General features: G+C 42.1%; 2 protein-coding genes across 12 annotated transcripts in view; both read right to left on the bottom strand.

The window, feature by feature from the left end:
* Positions 1–4,475, bottom strand: part of zbtb7a (zinc finger and BTB domain containing 7a) — a 39,726-nt gene extending 35,251 nt beyond the window's left edge. For 3 of the 11 annotated variants that reach the window (XM_054788946.1, XM_054788954.1, XM_054788952.1), the window contains exon 1: positions 1,620–3,343. The gene's annotated coding sequence lies outside the window, so the exon portion shown is untranslated. Of the gene's footprint in view, positions 1–1,619; positions 3,344–3,568 lie in introns of those variants that run through there. The other 8 variants (XM_054788950.1, XM_054788951.1, XM_054788947.1 and 5 more) reach the window with 7 other exon arrangements.
* A 466-nt stretch (positions 4,476–4,941) lies between these two features.
* On the bottom strand, positions 4,942–19,489 carry map2k2a (mitogen-activated protein kinase kinase 2a). The gene is made up of 11 exons (XM_054788959.1): positions 18,675–19,489; positions 16,403–16,613; positions 12,601–12,747; positions 12,405–12,482; positions 12,257–12,308; positions 9,670–9,794; positions 8,471–8,684; positions 8,319–8,383; positions 8,159–8,220; positions 6,622–6,667; positions 4,942–6,532 (listed from the first exon to the last, which is right to left on the bottom strand). Exons 1-11 carry the CDS (start codon positions 18,761–18,763, stop codon positions 6,422–6,424), a joined length of 1,200 nt encoding a protein of 399 aa, XP_054644934.1. The 5' UTR covers positions 18,764–19,489; the 3' UTR covers positions 4,942–6,421.
* Between the last annotated feature and the right edge of the window lie 298 nt (positions 19,490–19,787).

The following is a 19,787-nucleotide window of genomic DNA, read 5'->3' as shown; positions in this document are numbered from 1 at the left end:
ATCTTGCGTTTTACAGTGGTTAACTTGTTTTTATTTTGTGACCAAATGACACACGATGCCCTCCTCATTCCTCGCATAAGTTTTTTTGCTTTAAACAACATATTACAGTGGTTAACTTAACTATCATACAAGTGTAGAAGTAAGTGTAAACATCTTATTTAAAAAATTGCCTGTGTAGATAATAAAAAGACGAATATATTTTTAAATAGATTATTTCCATTATTTCACATGGGAAAAATTATTCGGAAATCAAAACAAATTTGGAAGTGGCCCCAGACACGGCATACATTTATATCTAGAGAGTACAAGGAAAAAAATGAGTGCATTTGCAATGAAGCTTGAAGAAAAAAAAAAAAACACACCAGAGGATTCAATCACATATTTGCATTTACATTTAAATAACATCTGAGATTGCATACCAACCAACACGAGTCAAAAAACTACAAAAAGCTTCAAATTGCCACGGCCACATCACGCAAACCTGTCTTCTTCGTCTGTCTGAACCTGCTAGTTTCAGGCTATAGTGGTGCAGGCAAAACATACAGGAATATCAAACTGTATTCAGCCTCACCGCCAAATTGATGGGTGGTGTCTTGGACCAGCCCACAGCCACTGAAGTCCCCTGCAATTCCCTTGGAATCTATTGTTGGTAACACAGACGCACACACACATGCATGCATGCATGCATGCACACTTACGCACACAAACACATATGGCGTCCTAATTTAACCTCTTGGTGGGATTCGCTTGAGCCAACTACACCCGCGTCATCCAAAGCGGCACCTTGAAAAGTGGCAGAAGAGCCACAAAAAAGCAGAATCTGGACATTGACGTATATTTTGTATCTCCTGACACTGTATATTAGGCCTCAAGTATTTTTTATTCTTGCTGCTTCCTTCTGAGAAGCATACCAAACCATTTCCAGGCATTTGGGCGTCTTCGAGTAAGACGTTCTGCTTGTACCCTCTAGGTGCCCACATTATAAAAACAACAAAAAAAACGGGTTCTGCTAGTATGTGCAGCCAAAATATCATGTACCTTGTTCCCGTGAACTGAAAGCTGCTGTGACATTTCAAACAAGCATGACAGGTGAGTTTGGAGCCTGTTTTTTTAGAAAGATGCTAGTGAACATGAGTGACTGGCCATTGTGTCCAAAACATATTTTTTTCATTTTAAAATCAACATTTTCCACAAGTATAGCACTTATATTTTCATTAGGCTCTCCTTCAACATGTTGGGGTTTTCTCAGAACTACTACCGGACAGTTAAAGATTTAATGTGGTGGAAGTATATTTGCAACTTATTTCACTGTACCACTGAGCTTTAAGCTGACAAGAACTTGAATATGAAAACAATAGTGATGCACAACGACTTTAAATGTGAAGCTAATGACAGAAGTCAAAGCTGAATGAGAAAAGCAGCAGAGAAGCTGCTCAGCACTGTCTCAACATTGACCCATTTGCCTTCACCTCCTTTATCTGCAAGTGGGTCAAGAACTCTGAACTCTCTCCAGCCCCATTGCTCCTTCACTGGCAACATGATGTGGGTTTCATCTCTCCTGCCTGACTCACTTCTGAAGACAATGTGTGTGTGTGTGTGTGTGTATTTGGAGTGCTTACCAAGTGGTGTTCCCCTATCTGCCTCCCCTGCCTGTCTGTCGGCCAGATCTGCTGCCTCCGTCTCTGGGCAGGGCTCGAGCTTTACCAAACAGGAAACTTGCGAGTGGCCCTAGCCATATAGGCAAGCCCTTGCCTGATCCCACACAAACACCCCCCCCCTTCCCCTCCAGCAAGCATCACTACCCCACCCCCCTCTATTTTCAGCCCACAACTGGGATCTGCAGCCGCTCTCCTCATTGGTCCAAGAGCCACTGATACACCACACCTCCTCGCTGGGATAGGCTGGCAGCTGCTCTCTTTCCTGTATTGCTACAGGCAGGGAACTATGGGATGTGGAGTTCCATGAGCCCGCTTGACCTGTTTTACAGCCTGGCGGAGGACTACGAGCCCCAGCTCCCTTGGCCCTCTCCCGCCCCCGCTACCCCCAAGCCTGTTTTAACGTAAGCACTCCGGGGCTGAATTATACACTAGAGTGTGTTGCTAGCAGGCTGCCAGGTGTTAAAGTACAGGCAGTGCACGCACACACACAAATAAAAACACTCAAAACATGGAGGTGGATTCTGTCATCCGCTCACAGTGGCGTGACATTTCACACACACCTCAAACTCCTGACCTAAATAACGCCTGCTGTGCCCAACACAACATGCCATGTATTGCACAAAAACTTTTATTATTAAGAATAGTTCCCACTCCCCCTCGCTGCGTGCCTCCACCGCCTGCCACTCCCTCCTGTAAGTGCTTCCACCTGCCTGAAAAGTCTTCAACTCATCCCGCAAACTTTATCTCAAGATTCCCCCAGAGGTAACAAACATTGCAAGGGAAGTATAGTTAAAAAGAGGAACCTTGCGACCCACCTCTCCTCTAAGGCTACCCCCCACTACCACCACCACCTCCTCCTCCTTCATTCCTCCCACTCTCCTCCACTGCCCCTGCCTGCTCCCTCTCTGCTTGACAGGCCCAGGGCAGCCAGCAAGGGGATGGCAGGCTGCCTTTAGCTCACCTGCGATGGCCGTGGTGGTGCTTGTTGTGGGGTTAGCGAAGCCCTCCGCTCTCCTCCTCTCCAGAGCTCTCTTTCTCCCTCCCTCTCTTACTGTTGTGCAGCTTAAAGCCTCCGTATGCGCTAACCAAGCAGCAGCAGATCAACTCAATTCCCTTCCTGGTTTCTGGAGGGCAAAGAGGTCCCTCCCTTTCTCTCTCTCCTCACTCACCCTCTCTCTTAAAGAAACAGCCTCCATCTCCTCTCCCCTGCTCCCTCCCACTGTCCATCCAGAAAGTAAAGTGGAAATTTCTCCCCCACGAGTCCAGAGTGGACACTTGCTAAAGTCATAAACTTAATCAAATGATTAACCCATGCCTTTCCGCAGCGTGGTTTCACAATGAATGTCAAACAGCTTTAAAATTTTTTTTAACCCCCCCCCAGGGAGCTGCTGCAATCACGTGTGGTTTAAGGTTAAATTAGGCTGTCCTCCCTTAACAGCCTCATCTCTCCCTTTCCGAAGAGTCGCACCCACCCATCCAACTGCCTGAGGTCATGGCGTCCCACCCCAAAAGCAAGCCATGGCAGATTCCGGCACATAGTAGGGGCTGCCAGAAAGCCCCTTTGCATTCCCTGGTTTGGCCCCCGCTCCTTGCACATAATACCTGCCAAGCTCCAACAGGTGAGCTTGTCAGGGAACACAGTGAGTAGGCGTCTTATTGCAAGTTCCCGTGTCCAAATTCGCAGCTCAAGCACTTGATGTTGCGCCACTTCCCAACCGCCCACCTATGTACAAGTAACCCCCCCCCCCCCCCACACACACACACACACACACGATCACTCACTCACAATTGAGCGCAGTCCAGGCATTGTGAGGCAGATCATAATGATGCACTTCTCATATACACACAGCTCGCCTGAATGCTTTTTTTCTTTTTTAGAAAACAAGCGACACACCGGCCAGAGCACATACTTAACACCACGTGTCCCATGATGCTGCAGGGCTTGACATGCGTTACAAGGAGGCAGTGGCACAAGCTGTTGCTAGAGGGCGCTGTTCTGCTGCATAAACACAAAGGAGATGGCGTTAATGTTTGAATTTGGACTTTTTGTGTGCCAGCTTGCTATACACAACCGCAGTGATAAATGTTAGACGATACCTCTGACAGTCGTAGTCAACACCTGAGAAACACATTTAGAAGAGTGAAGGTTCACAGCAGGTTTACTGCATCTCATTTAAGCAAGTATACCTATTTGTGGCCAAACTAAACAGTAAAAAACACACCGCCATTGTCAAGTACAGCAATGACTTGTACTTAAAATTACATTTTATGTTAATGCTTACCTTTCTTTTGGCTATTGAGGAGATAGAACATTTGGAGAACTATGGATAAGCGTAATAGGGCAAAGATTACTATACTGCTATTGAACACGGAAGTTTAAATAGCTAATTAATGCTAACGTGGAAAAACCGCACTGGATGGCGAAATGCTAACATATATTCTTGCTGGTCATTTGATCACAATCTACTCATCTTTACACAAGATATGAGGTTTAACTGGACCATAATTGATGGTTAAATCTAAATAGTGTCACCAAAACGTGTATATATTTGTCCTCCAGGTTAGCATGGTGAGCTGTTAGCTAGACTTTACTTGCAACCAAGGAAAACAAGCTAACTCGAGTTTTTCTAGGTTTCTCGTCAATACGCATACGTACCGTAAAGCTTACTGGCTACTTTCAACAAACCATTTATTTTCTATGCCGCTGTTTTCAACAAACAAATTCGCTGAACATAATGCACAATTGTCAGAGGTAAACAGACGAAAATGGTGTATACAGTACCTGAGAGAAGGTTCTGGAAGAGTAACTTTCCCGCCTATGGTCTCCGGAAGTGCTTTTATCCTCCCCATTAAAAAACTAAACATGCATACAAATAAATATATATTTGTAAAATCTATCAACCACACATTAAATAGTTCGAAGTGATTATCGAACTCTTTAAATCGTTATGTTTCGTAACTGAATATCGTAATAAAGGTATTTGTTTGTTGTAGTGCTTGCTACATAAGCAATTCCCTTTCAGCACTTTCGCCACTTCATCGTCACAGAGAAAAATATAATTTTCTTAATTTAATCGTTGATGGGGGAAAAGTAATGATAAATTACCACAACAACGGGGTAGACTCACGAATATTTTTTTAGAGTGCTATGTACACCTTGTGACTTACTCCTAGAGAAACACATTCAAGCTTGCAATAACCGATATATTGTACAGTACATGACTACATTCACAAATAAGTTTTATTTTTTTTATCTTTTTATACATTATAACCATATCCAACACAGTTTTATATAATAATAAATGACTCTTTTCCTTGTCATTAACATAAATCAAATAAATTGTATATTAAGACTGCAAAATAGTACTGTATTTTTTGTATATTTGTACACATACGAGTGACAATGCATCCATTTTGCTCTGAACGAATGCACGTTGTTGGGGGGCGGGGCAGCCAAAAAGCAGAGAAAAATACAAGCGCTCTAGGGAGTAACAGCAGGCTAGCAGTAACACCACCGTGTAACCGACACTGACCTGGGTTAGAACTGTCAGTCTAAACCCAATTTTTTGTACTACTTGAATATTTGCTTTAAGCTTAGGTTCCACTGGAAGTCAGCTTGTAATTATATTGCAGCTTGGTTAAAAGGTGTTCAAATAGTATTTCAGCCCAATTCTGCTGAATGTTCCCGAGAGAGACAGACACACATTTGCAGTACAGTGGGAACCACACACCTCAGGAAGGGGGAGGGAATAAAAAAAAAAAAAAAAAAAAATCTTAGCCAAAAAAAACCAAGATCAAATGATTGAAGTTTCATATTGATACAGAGGGTTCTCATCAAAACACCATCTGATCATCCGCACAGTGAAACAAAATACACATACAGTAATAAGAAAGATAAGCCATGCTACAGCATCCCATTAATACATTTTGATCATTGTTTTATCAAAAGAAATTGTGGTATATTTCTAGACCTCTGCAGTGGGCGCCTCCCTCCCCCCATGAGAGGGAGACTGAAATGTATGAGGAAACAATGCCAGCGCAACTGGAAATGAATGAAACATGTCCATGTTTCATCCAAAGTGCTCTGCTATACTGTTCACAAATGTGCAGACTCGAGAAGAAAATAAAAAATGATCAGGTGTTAAGCGCGAGTACCCTCTTTGGTTTGTGACATTGTTCATAAAGTGATCCTCTGAGTGATGACACCAAAAAGTGACTGTGGATGTGCCCATCTCCTCTGCACTATCAACAACAAATTAAATTACAACATGGCAGATGATTTCGGGTCATCCGTTTGACTAAAGGGGTCTGTAAATGAAAATTGATGCATTGAGCCTATTAAGCAAGATAATATGTGTAGGTTCCACCATCAGATCTCCACAGTGGGTCATTTATTAAAATACAACCCCATCAGCCACCATCTGTTGCCATAGAAAAGATTCATACAGACGATCTAATATAAAACAATCACATACTGGCAGCCCCCCTCAGCGCTTTACATCCACCCCACCGCAGTGCAGTGCAGTGAAAACATGACACTGGCCTGGTGAAGCATTGGTTTACAGATAGTAAGACCACTTGAGAGCCCTGCTGCTGGTGAAGAGATACATGAGAGGAAGCCACAAATCGTTTGAAGCCCAAAACAACGAGAAAAGTGCCATGTGTGTGACGGCTTGTGAGTGTGCAACATAACCTATGTGTATGCAAGCAAAAACGATCCAGAGATGAGGCAGTGCTGATGTGAGGGTGTGAGAGGGGGGCCTTCACTCAGTGCTGCGGGTGGGAGTGCTGGGCTGGTTGAGGCCCATGGTTTTGCACAACCAGCCGGCAAAGTCGACTTCCTCCACTTCGGATCGCTTGATGAATATGTGACTCTGAAAGGAAACAGTAAGGTAATGAGGGGTTATTTAAAAATGGCAGAAAATAAACCAAAATAAAAGGATCAGAACATTGAGGCACTCACAGTCAGCATCTTCAGATCGGGCCTCTCGGCTGGATTTTTAATCAAGCTGTAAACAAATATGATGCGTAAAAACCACATCATCATGAAGTAACTGGCTGCAAAATATCCTTGTTTGATGGACAAAATCGCTAGTTGTTTCTTAAAAGGTGCTGTCCGCCTTGGTTAGGAACTGCTTGGGGGTGCGTGAACTTTCACGTGTATATTTTGCCCTCTTCCTGCTGTGACACTGCAGCAAGCTACACCCCATATAATACACACACGTGTATTTTTTATGTTTGTTGTCAGCTAATAATAGTGACTCCAAATTATGTACGTGAATACCAGACATTGGTGAGTCAAAAGCCATGAAAGTCAATGATTGTATTGGGGTCAAAACAAATTTTGTTTTTTTGCCAAGTTTAACTTTGAATTGTGACAAATATAGACATTTATTTGTTCAATCTGTTCTTTTAAACCACTATTGGTAACATCTGGCAGCCGGTGGTGGCGGTGGTCTTACATTTTCTGGTTGAAAAAAAGTATAGTCTGCAGCCAAAGAGGGACAGCACCTTTAAAGGGATGGTCCAAAGTATTTGGGCTGGGATTACTTAAATTCATTGACAATTAACAAATTATTATCCAATTAATTAACTATAAAAAACAACAGCATAGAGAGGGCATTCTGCGTTTGCCATCACTAATGATGGGAGACTTCATGAGAGCCACCGCCGCCGACTACTTTGAAACAAATGAGGACCTTGCCAAGCCATGCCAACATAAGTGTTACCATGGTTGGAAAGGCTTCAAGTATCTGGCAAGGAGGACACTGCTCCAAGAGACTGCATCACAACAAAAAATAGCGCTAACAAACCCTGCAGTGGTAGAAACTTTTTTTTTTTTTTTTTTTTTTACCAAAAATCAACTGGAAAAGACGCCCCAGGCCAACTGGACCAGACGGACCACTGTCCATTGAGTAAGTTACCATGATATTGATTCTGATACATGGAGCACATAGCGCTTGATATCACAGTACATACACAGTCGATCTAGCCGTGTCAGTACACCAGAAAAGTAGTCCCCCCGTGTTAGCTCCGACATGAACAATGTTGCTAATATGCAGGTTATGCTGTGTAAATGGAGCAGCATGTTTGGCGGTTTTTGGAGGTTTTTTTTCTTTTTTTTTTTTTTTTTCAAAAGAGGGCTTCATAGGCAGAATTGGTGACTCCCACTAACATGCATTCCTAGTAAATAACTGCCTGCTATCTAGTGTGTTCTTGTCTCACATAAGGATTGTGCAGAAAAAGTGCAGTTTTCCTTTAAGTTGTGTTATTGTATAGCATAAGTTATTAGTGGAAAAACAACATAAAAAATATGTAATTAATACGATTAAATTGCATTTCAACTAATGGATGCCTGGTGACATTTTCTGGACTGTTTGAGTTACGACTTTGAGAACAGGACTTGTGGCAAAACTAATTCCTGTATTGGTTCCAAATAAGGAAATTGTTTTATTTTTTTTACACTTTGAGCCAATGTACAACATTACTGTCTAACTCACCTTTTTGTGACAAAGTCTTGGAAGTCGTTAGTGAATACACCGAGTGGCAGTTTGGGAGGAGGCTGAGGAGGAACCCAAAATTAAAGATGAATAAAAATGTGGTAATAAATGAAACTGTTACTTTGTGCATTGCAAGATGAGTGTGTGTGTCTTTTCAGACCTCATTCACAATGTAGTCCAAAAGCTCAAAAATGGCCATAGCAGGTCTACTGTCCACCCCATGTCCTGCATGCGCCACAGATGCATGTTAAATCCAATAACACTAAGCTAGTACAGTACAGTAAAATATGTAAACAAAGATGTTTTTCCCACCGCTCACGGGCCTCCCTGGTGGTCTGGGCCTCTGCATGTTGCTGTGAGGCTCTCCCTCGCTCCCGTCCAGAACAGCCCGTCCGAAGATGGCCTCCAGTTCTTTGGCGTCTGGTGGGGGGATGGGGTAGCGGCCGATCGCCAGCTCCACCAGGGAGAGGCCCATGCTCCACACGTCGGACTGAACAGAGTAATGAGTGCCCTGCAGTCTCTCCGGCTGTTGAGGTAACACATGATGCATACATCAAAAGGAGAGAATGTAGAGGAATAGTTGGGGTGTACAAAAATGATAAAAGCTAAGACTATGCCCACATGAAAAAGCAACATTTCTCTATACATTTTGCCTTTTTTCCCCACACTCATATACGATTTTACTGAAAACTGACCACCTGTGTATGAAATCATACGTGAGGCAAGAGAGGTCGTTTTGGTTGTTGTCAAAACAGTGTTTGTGTCTGAAGTTGCAGGTTTTCATGACGTCACAAAAGAAAAACCTCCCCCCTCATGGACATACCACCATCTCTGATTCCCCCAACCTAGGAGTCTACCCCATTTGTATGCCCACCCCTTCATTGAGGACAGCTTCTAAAAAAAACAAAACCCCCCCAAAAAAAACCAACCCAGGTTTTGTTACACATTTAAAATAAAGCCTGGAGCTCCTGTCACGTGTCTGTCAGTTAGCGTCAGTTTGAGTTTTTCTTCAGCGAACATGATTACATAGCATCATGTTGCTGTTGAAATGTGACTGCAATGTTAGCTCACACAGCTATGCTAGTGCTGCTAACATTTGTGTCCTCCTGTCCCACTACTTCATGCTACATTGCTGTATGTGACATATGGCATCGATTAGGTTGCACAAGGCTAGATTTTGGGCAACACACCTGCGAGGTTTAAAACTGTTAAAAAATTAGCATAACATGGAACCCGTAAAATTATTTGTGCACTGCATTGAGCAGGTAGGTGTCTCTGAAAAAGGGTGGACAGAGGGAAGAGAAATAACAGGGAGCGAGAGAACACAGTTGCCGACATATGTGCCAAAGAACGCTCTCCTGGGCAAGGCCCTCGCCTCTTGGCAGGGGAGTGAGAAAGAAGGTAGAGGCAGGCGGGGCCCCTCAAGCAGAGGCAATGTGAGAAAAAAAAGAAGGGAAGGAAAGTGGGGCTGCGGCCAGAGGAAACGAGGTGGGGGCGCAGAGCTGACTCACCGACATGTAGGAACGCGTTCCAACAAAGGAGTTGGCCATGGAATCTATGAGCTGGCCACTCACACCAAAGTCGCACAGCTTGATCTCCCCGCGAGAGTTGACCAGAATGTTGGAGGGCTTCACATCTATGTGGCAGGCAGGGGGTGGGGTCGGGGCATGGACAAACAGACACTTATTAACTCACATACAAAACCATTATACACAGTATTGGCGACTTCTGTTTGGTGTGTATTGGAGGAAATCACAAATGAATCCACTGCTTTAAACAAGCTTCCGGATTTGGCTGTGTGTAGATTACATTCAGCTTTATTGTCATGGCACAAAGTACAGGTCGTTATGATGCAAATGCAGTTTCTAACACTCATTCATTCTCTATACTGCTTGTCCTCTTTAGGGCCAAATGTCAGCTGATTTTGGGCAAGATAAAACCTGGACTGGTCGCCAACCAATTGCAGAACAAACAAGCATTCACACCTATTGACTATTTCTTCTGCTAGTAATGTTAATATGTTTTCAATGCAGTGAGTCCCTGGGACTCACAGGTGGTGAATTGAGTGGGTCCCTGGAAAATTAGATAGGTACCCAATGGCAAAAATGTTTAATCTTGTTATTTCTTATACACTCGTACCTCGTTTATCGCAGTTAATTGGTTCCAGACCTGACCACGATAAGTGAATTTCTGTGAAGTAGTATTCAGTATTAATAATTTGAATATACAGTATGTGAGGTTAAGAGCATAAAAAAAATCTGTTTATGACTTTCTAAATACACTTTTTACCATTATTAGAGCCCTCTAGACATGAAATACCACCTCTATAGTCATCTTTACACACCTATTATTCATACACAATGCTCAGCTGTCCCTGCGGATCACTGCAGGGACACAAGAAAAGGCTGCCGCTTCAAAACACAGCATGCTACCGAGCTAACTAGTTAGCTTCTAATGTATTTATTCAAGCTTTATGATAACAATTATGACCCTGAAACAGATTATTCCTATTTCCATTTTTTATTATTATGAGAAAATATTCTAAACACCTGTGTCTCAGAAAGTAAAAACAGATCTAAGTAAAATATGATACCAGATTTACAGTATATATATTGGTTAGATATAATTAAATTCAGACTTACACAGTAAATTACATACCAGGGTAAGTGTGCATGATACAGTACATATGATACATATTGTATAAGAAAAAACTGCAAAAAGAATGTCCCTGCAACTTGTCCATTGAAGAGTGACTCTCGAGAACAAATAAGGAGTGACTAAAGACATTGCATGAAGGAGGGCGAGAACGACACAGATAGATGTGGATGGTAGAGGGAGGTAGGGAGGTAGGGAGGGGCACACAGGGCGAGGTTTTTCATAATCACATTTGAGGGGCTGTAATTACCGCCGGAGATCACAAACAACTCTGTCATGGAGTACCACTGACCTAAGACACTTAATTTGTTAGGATACTGTCACAAGTCACAATATCCATTACTAACGTAAATTCCGGACTATTGAGCGCACCTGAATACAAGCCGCACCCACCAAATTTAAAAACAAAACATTTTTTGTACTGTACATACAGTATATAGGCCACACATGTCGATAAGCCGCAGGTATCCATTTTGTAACATGGGATATTTACACAGAAAGACATACTATCCCAGCGTCACTTGTTAGCTCCAATGTGAGATGCTTCCCTTCCCCACCCCCCATCAGAGTTCAACAGCACTGTGGTCCAAGCAGAAGCTGTAGTAATTCCACACTTGATCAAAATTACTTAAGATTAAAACACAGATCAAAACACAATCGCTGCATAATGTGCATACACACGGGAGGCAACAAACGACTGCAACTGGCGAAACTCATCGCCAATGCATTGCAAACCATGAACACGGGGCGTGACGAGCGGCTGTGGCCAGTGACACCATTGAGCGACACACTCACATCCAGAGCGAATTACAAGGCTCTTGCTGTTTTGATTGGCTGTCAGATATGGAGGAAATTTGGGGGTATCTAAGTAGTTCAGAGAAGGAAAAGCGGCCGGTGTTGATCGAGTCCTCTTGCTTGTACCGGATCTTGCTAGTATTGAAGATAAATTTACATAAATGTCGGTCAAGTAATGGAAACTTACCTGATATGTTTACTCTGGCGCCAACAAATTCCCATGGTCATTGGCCAATCAATGAGACCCCTGCTGATTGGTCCACGTCTGGATAACAGCGTTGAAAAGTTGAACATTTTTCAACTTTCCTGTGCACCATGACATGCACGAGCACAAAATTTAACACGCACGAATTTCACTTGTCACTTGGCTGGACGATGACCCGTGATTATCGCCCTGTTGTGCAGGTTTGGTTGAAAATGGAGTAGAGGGGACGTCGCCTCCCGTGTGTGCCGCCCATAAGACTTCAAAAGTTGATATTAGCATCCACTTCACTACTTCCTGAATCTGAACTCTGAGCATCATGGGAGTTGTAGTTCTTTTAGCCATAAATTAGCCACCTCGAAGCGGCAGGTTTAAGGTGTGTGAAAAAAATAGCAGCTTATAGTCCGGAATTTATGGTAAATAAAAACATAATGGATGATTATTACCTCTGTGCATGATCTGGTGCTTTTCTCGCAGGTAAGCCAAACCTCTCAAAACCTGTAAAGCGACATATTCAAATAGAACCTTATTTAGCACACATTTTCCCTGTGTATATATGTGAAAGTTAGGTAATACAATGACTGCAGTACATACAGCTATGCTAACTTTTCCCAGGATTTCCTCTGGAATTTTTCGGGCTTCCTTCAAAACCTGGTCCAACGAACCACCATCCTACAGTGGACAAGACACTTTCTGTAAATATCCTCCAAACCATCTGCACATACTACTTTATAACATGTTGAGAAAATAAGACACCAGGTAGAAAGTATTCATCATCATCGTGTCTCACCATGTGCTCCATACAGATGCTGATCTCGCCGTCGCTGTAGAAGGCGCCATAGAAGCCCACGATGTATGGGGAGTTACATTCATGCAGGACTTGTAGCTCTCTGATGATCTGGTTCCTGATGGCCGGCTTGATTTCCAAGTGGATCAACTGAGACAGGATAGGATGAATGAAGAATTCTAAAGGCAACTGAAAGACTGAAAAATCATTGTCTGCCTTTTCTGAAGAATCCCTTGTGAGTCTTGTGAAGGGAGAAGAGTACCCCCCAAAACTTTTTTACCTTCCCATGTACAACCCAATACAATAAAGTAACTCCAACCTGATGATTCCTGTTACAAAATAAAAGCACGTCAACATGTGTCCAAACAAAGTTGCACGAATTTGTTTATTTTTTTATTTTAGAGCAGCTTGTTTAGGCAGCAAACTAGTTGGGCCTACTCAAATGATTTGTTCAGCAGTGGTTTTCGTCTTGGAACTCTGCCATGCAGGCCGTTTTTGCCCAGTGTCTTTCTTATGGTGGAGTCATGAACACTGACCTTAACTGAGGCAAGTGAGGCTTGCAGCTCTTTTGTTGTGGGGTCTTTTGTGACCTCTTGGATGAGTCGTTGCTGCTATATTGGGGTAATTTCGGTTGGCCGGCCACTCCTGGGAAGGTTCCCCACTGATCCCTGTTTTTGCTATTTGTGGATAATGGCTCTCACTCTGGTTCACTGGAGTCACAAAGCTTTAAAAATGGCTTCATAACTTTTTCCGGGCTGATAGATCTAAATTACTTTCTCTATAAGTTTACAGACTTTGAAGCCCCATGTGCATGCGGCAGCGAGTCGGTTCGCCAAGACAGTCCACATGCAGCATACTTGAGCCAATGATTTGCTAAACCGTGTTCGGGGTGGCAGGAGGGGACGTGGTGGGTTGTCAAAACGTCGCTAATTGTGAGGGGGGGGTTGCGGGAACGTAAAAAAACGCAGAAATAGCAGCATACATGGTACCATCCGCGGGGGACTCCTCTGCCAAAAATACACTGCCAAAAGATAGATGTGACCTGAGAATACAATGACCTGGATGAATGAGAATATTCACAGGCATAATAGATAAATATATAAACACTTTAGATCTTCTATCTATGTAATAATAGCAGTAATAATAATAATAATAATAATAATAATAATAATAGTTGAGACAACAGTGGTGTTCAAGATCCTGCTGTAAATAACGATGCTGATGGCCGGGTTTGCTTGAGACATGAGGAAGAATATCACAAGTGGAGCAGACATTTTGATGAGCCGGTATCATGGAAACAGGGATCTGACAAATTCTGAGCCTGGTGACATTAGATGAGTAAATTTCAAACTTTCGGTCATACTGATGATTTTTCTAATTTACAGTATGCCTTATCTCTAACCATTTTCAAGCTACAACCTTTTGTAATAGTAATGTCAAAACTGAATATAAATCTGGCGCCTAAAGGGTTAAGTTATGTTTTAACAGGAGAGGCAAGAGGCAATCACTTTTTCACACAGGGACATGTAGGTTTGATTTTTTTCACCCTTAACAAAATGTTTCATTTAAAATTGAATTATTAAATTATTTTGTGTTCAGTTGTGTTGTCATTGACTAATTCTTACATTTGTTTGGTGATCTGAAACATTTAAGTGTGACAAACATGCAAAAAAAAAAAAAGAAGAGAAATCAGGAAGGGGGCAAACGCTTTTCACAACTGTATCTGGATGACTCTTGAACTTTTTTAATTATGTCTTGGAACTTTTTTCTCCTAATGTTACGTGTTTGCCCCCGTAATAACAACTTTTTCTCTAATAATGTTATTGTCATAAAACTTGTCACAAACTTTTATAGTAAACATGACCTTTATCTCACAAGACAGTTGTCACTCACTGCATCGTGGTTTGAACATCACTCCCTCGCTCGAGCACGATTTTTCCAAAATTGATTAATAAATGATCGCCGTTTCATGGTTTTTAGTCAAAAACATTGAAAGACAGGTCATATGTAATATTCTGGTCACTAGGCGTCAGTAATGTTACGCTGATGAGACATAACCTTAAAGGGATAGTTCGGATTTTTGGAAAATGAAGTTTTATGATATCCCCATCAGCAGTGTAGTGGATCAACAATGACTTACCCCCCCCACTTAGTCCCGTGAGCAGAGTTCTGGTCGGCTTTCAGTGATGAAGAACGTAGAACACATCCACAACAATGGACGTGGAGTGATACGACGGGAGAGAAAGTAACACAGAGCAATTGTGAGGTCAGATTTTTTTCGAGGGGGCAATTTCGTGATGCAAATGTATTAATCCTTTGAACGCATATGGTTTTGAAATGACAAACTCTTTACTTAAGTGGCCCCACCAACTAACCAGATCTCTGTTCCTCATCACCGAAACTGACCAGAACTCGGATTAAGTAAGGAAGATTCAGACTTTTTTCTTCCAATATTACATTGAGTTTTTATTTTAGTCAGATAATTTTATCTTTTTCCTTGTCTTTTTCCTGGTAATTTTTTTTTGTTATTCTCACATCATTGCGTTTTTCTAAGACCATTAAAGCATTTTTCTCACATTACTTTACAACTTTGTTCTCTTAAGTAGCATTCTGACTTTTCTCACGATATCACATTATGACTTTTTATTTTAGTCAGGTAACTTTATTTAATTTTACAACTGCTTCCTCACAACATTACATTATTTTTATCACTTTCTAACTTTTTCCCCGTTATTCTCACATCATTACATTTTTTTTCTAGTAGGATTACGTAACTCTCAAGATGAACACTTTGTTGCAATTTTTTTTGTAATAAACATTTTCCTGTAATACTGCAATACAGGACAAGCACTTCCCTCGTTTATCGTGGGGGATAGGTTCCCAAAATAGCCCGCAATAAGTGAAATCCGCGAAATAGCCAACTATATATATTTTTTAAAATTATATATGTTTTAAGGCTGTAAAACCCCTCACCATACACTTTATACACTTTTCTCAGACAGGCATTAACATTTTTTCACATTTCTCTCTTGTTTAAAGTTCAAATTTCATTTGAATTTTCATGATCAACCTACTAGGTTGGACACAAGAAATTATAAAGTGACTCACGCGTATATCACTCCTCTGACCGTGCCTCGCCGCCCTGGCGTGATTCAGCTGTAGCGTTTTTGTATCCTTGTCGAAACACATTGCTTCTGTCATGGTTAGCGTCTTCTGTTTCTTCTATTGTTTACAGTATTGGCGGTTAGCAAGCAGCTCACATGGTTAGCTAGTTTGGTAGCCATGACCACAACAAGAGACGGCACAAAGGAGATTGATCGACAATGGTCTACAGCCAATCAGGACGCAGAGGACAATGTGCGGTGCAGACAGAAGAGAGAGAATAGAGAATCACAGAGCTACAACACTCAACGTCCGACAATGCAATTCTTCTTAAAGGGCCAGGCTTGGCCTGAAAGAGCATTCATACGCTGTAAAAAAAAAAAAAAAAAAAAAAATTACACCAACAAAATATGCGCCAAAAGGTGAACCATAATGGAGCGAGGGAACACTGTACTGCATTATTGTGCCTTGCAACTTGAGATTACAACTTTTTTCCTGAAATATTAAATCACTGTCACACCATTATGAGTTTTTATCTTAACATTGGAACTTTATTCTTGAAACTTTACTTTTCTTTCCTTTGCAGTAGCCTCTGACTGAACAAAGACGATCATGTGATTGAGTAGAGCACAAGGAGAATATAAATTGTGTGGTATGAAAACAGTCCAATGTTCACCTGCAATAAACAAGTCTTCCTTCTCACCTTGCGCGCCATGACCAGACCCGATGGCTTGTGGCGGACCTTGTTGACCACCCCTCCGTTGCCGGCACCCAGCTCGCAAATGGGGTCAAAGTCCTCATCCTTGAGCTCTCCCACCTGGGCTTTCTGGGTGAGGAAGGCTTCCAGTCGTTTCTTCTGCTGCTCATCCAGGTCAAGCTCTCCCAGTTTCTTCTGTAAGTCCTCTAGGTTTGCTCTGTGAGGACACAAGCTTTGCTCAGCAATAATAGTGGGTGCTCCATTCACTCTTATACAGTATGCAAGATGGAGTAACATTACTTCATAATACACTCCATGTTGACCTGAATATATTGCTTTTTCTCTATAAAACAGTCAGGAAAAATATTCGGGGTCTAGAGGGTCATAAATGCAAACCAACAGTCTGCTGGGATAGGCTCCAGCTCACCTACAAACTTAATGAGGACAAACGGTATAGAAAATGGATGGCCGGACGGTTGTCTATATGTGTCACCTGATTGACTGGCGACCAGTCCAGGGTGTACCCCGCTTCTCACCCTAAGTCAGCCGGGATAAGCTCCAGCTCATGTGAGCCCCTCCTGAGGACAAGCAATTTAGAAAATGGATGGACGGGTGTGTCTACATATACCATGTGATTGACTGGCGACCAGTCCAGGGTGTACCCCATCTTTCACCCACAGTCATTTGGTATAGGCTCCAGGTCATCTATGACCCTAATGAGGGCAAGTGGTTTAGAAAATGGATGGATGGTTGGTTGTTTGTCTACTGTATATGTGCCACTTACTGATTGGGGATCAGTTTACAGTCCAAGATGTCTCCCACATCACACCCCAAAAAGTTGTCTGGAGTAGGCTCTAGTTCGCCTGCAAACCTTGTGAGGACAAGTGGTATAGAAAACGGAGGGATGGATGCTTGTTTGTCTATATATGTCACGTGACTGACTGGCGACCAGTCCAGACTGTGCCAGGCTTCTCACTTAATGTCAGCTTGGTTAGAGAGCCTAATGAGGACAATTGGTATGGAACAGGGGTCAGGAACCTTTTTGGCTAAGAGAGCCATGAAAGCCAAATATTTTAAAATGTATTTTTGTGAGAGTCATATCATATTTTTTTAACACTGAATACAACTAAATGCATGCATTTTTAAGCAAGACCAAATTTTAGACCATAATAAGTCTCAGAATTATTTTTTAATAATATTGTTATTAATGAAGCTAACCAATAAATAAAACTACTTCTTATCATTAATGCCACTTCTGGTGGTTTTGCACCGTACTCCTTGTCTGTTTTTTTTTGGGTTTTTTTGCAATCTTCTTAGCTAGCTGACTATTTTGATCCAAGGAGGGTCGTTTACTTCTTGACCTCTCAATGACCCGGGTAGGCTACCGCATTATTCAGTAATCGAGTTTTTGTGTCGGACCCAAAAATATCGGAAGGACAGCTGGCATTGGCTGTGGCCACCTGCATTGCTTTAGAAAATAGATTAAAATGCATTAAAAAAGTTGTATATTTTGAACGTTATTTTTCATACTGATTTCTATAATGTTGTCTCTGTGGGCGGGAAAAAAAAATAAAACCTTTATTGTGTGAAGAAATGTCTCTAAGAGCCAGATGCAGTCATCAAAAAGCCACATCTGAGCCATAGGTTCCCTACCCCTGGTATAGAACATGGATGGATTGATGCTTGTCTGTATGCGCCAAGGTGTACCTCACCTCTCACCCCAAAAAGCTGGCTGGGGGAGGCTCCAACACACCTGAGAAACTAATAAGGACATGCTGTATAGAAAATAGATGAATTGGTGGTTATTTGTCTAGATTTGTCACATGATTTACTGGCAACCAGTCCACAGCCCAAGATGTACACAGCCTCTCACCCCAAAAAAGTTGTCTGGGGTAGGCTCCGAAACATCTGAGAACCTAATGAGGACAAGCAGTATGGAACATGGATGCATAGATGGTTATTTGTTTATATTTGACACGATGACTGGCAACCATTACACAGTCCAAGTTGTACCCCGCCTCTCATCCCAGAAAGTTGGCTATGGTAGACTCCAGCTCACCTGCAAACCTAATGACAAGCGGTATAATTCTCACCACAAAAAGGCAGCCAGGATAGCCTCCAACTCACCCTAAGGACAAGTGGTATAGAAAATAGATTGATGATACTGAAAACGTGATTTTTTTTGTCTTAAAAATATGTTCCCCAAAGCTGATCTTGAAAAAGAACGAGGGGTCGTCTTATATTCTTGTCAATACGGTAATGACTTAACAGTACTCACTCAGATGCAGCATCAACGGTGTTCGAGGTGGCCTGTCCTTCTCCAATGGGCGTTATGTTCAGCGGAACGGGTCTTCGTTTGGGAGCCATCTCCAAAATAAAAAACTGTCCAAATCTCAAATGTGGTCCAAAAAAAGTTCACTGAGCTGTGCTGTTCAGTAAAAGTCGTCTTTGCTTCCTTGTTCGCTCGTAAAGCAACAGGATTGACACAGGGTGGCTAGCTTGCTAACGTAAGCGAGTGGATTACACTTCCAAGAGCATGTCAGTCCAATGTTGGGCTAAAACGTAACATTACGATGTGCTCTTATCAGACTGCTTGTTTCTCAGTGTACCTACAGAATTAGGAGTGAGAACATTGTAATGTGTATGCTTCAAAGAGGTTAACTACCTGCTGCTGCCACCTAGCATTAGCCACCTCGCTAGTGCTGCTAGCTAGTAGCAACTACCGGAAAAAGGCAGCAGCGAGACCGCCACGTTTTTAAAAATCATGTATTTCTTTTACCACCGGGAGTAGTCAGGTGTCCCTCCGTAATGTTAACACCCCCTGCGTCTTTCAGATTGGGGGGAATTCTGAGGCAAGCAGAACCACTAAAGGCTTCTTCGGCTGGTTACTGGTGCGCCGTCAATACAGGAAGCTGCAGCAGCATCAAACCTGAGTGACAGCCACAGGGAGAGCCCTTCACTTCACCAAAAGAAAGATGTTTTTTTCAAAAAGCTAATTTCACAAAAACATTTAGCACATAAACAGTTTAACATATCCCCCACAGTGTAGCACAAGTTTAACTATATCATTACCACTTACTTTATTGGCACTAGTCAAGGCGGTCTGGTACTTACTGACACCTAGAGGTGGCGTCAGGGTACTGACGTTTTACGCACCCTCACTGTTATAATAAATCAATTCTTTTCACTGATGTGCGTAAATTTGACTTAATCTGACATAAAACAGAAAATATCCCAGAAAATATTCCAAAGATAGTCTATAATGTTTTTAAAGGTCATACTCACACATGAAAAAGATTTATAATGTACACCCAGGACACGTCATTAGACACACCTGCGCAATATAATCAATAATGTATTTTCACTAATAAGTGTAAATTGGATCTCATCT

Source organism: Dunckerocampus dactyliophorus, chromosome 10, assembly GCF_027744805.1.
Source record: "Dunckerocampus dactyliophorus isolate RoL2022-P2 chromosome 10, RoL_Ddac_1.1, whole genome shotgun sequence".
Taxonomy (NCBI): Eukaryota; Metazoa; Chordata; class Actinopteri; order Syngnathiformes; family Syngnathidae; genus Dunckerocampus; species Dunckerocampus dactyliophorus.
The sequence above is the reverse complement of the archived record's forward strand: the minus strand, read 5'-3'. Positions and strand labels throughout refer to the sequence as shown.

What these genes read in the sequence shown, in the direction of transcription:
- map2k2a (XM_054788959.1), bottom strand. Translation starts at nt 18,763, where the DNA reads ATGGCTCCCAAACGAAGACCCGTTCCGCTGAACATAACGCCCATTGGA. An exon ending in GCACCAGATCATGCACAGAG is followed by an intron (nt 9,795 to 12,256) that starts GTAATAATCATC and finishes CCTGCCACATAG; the next exon opens with ATGTGAAGCCCTCCAACATT. An exon ending in CAAGACTTTGTCACAAAAAG is followed by an intron (nt 6,668 to 8,158) that starts GTGAGTTAGACA and finishes ATTTGTTTACAG; the next exon opens with CTTGATTAAAAATCCAGCCG.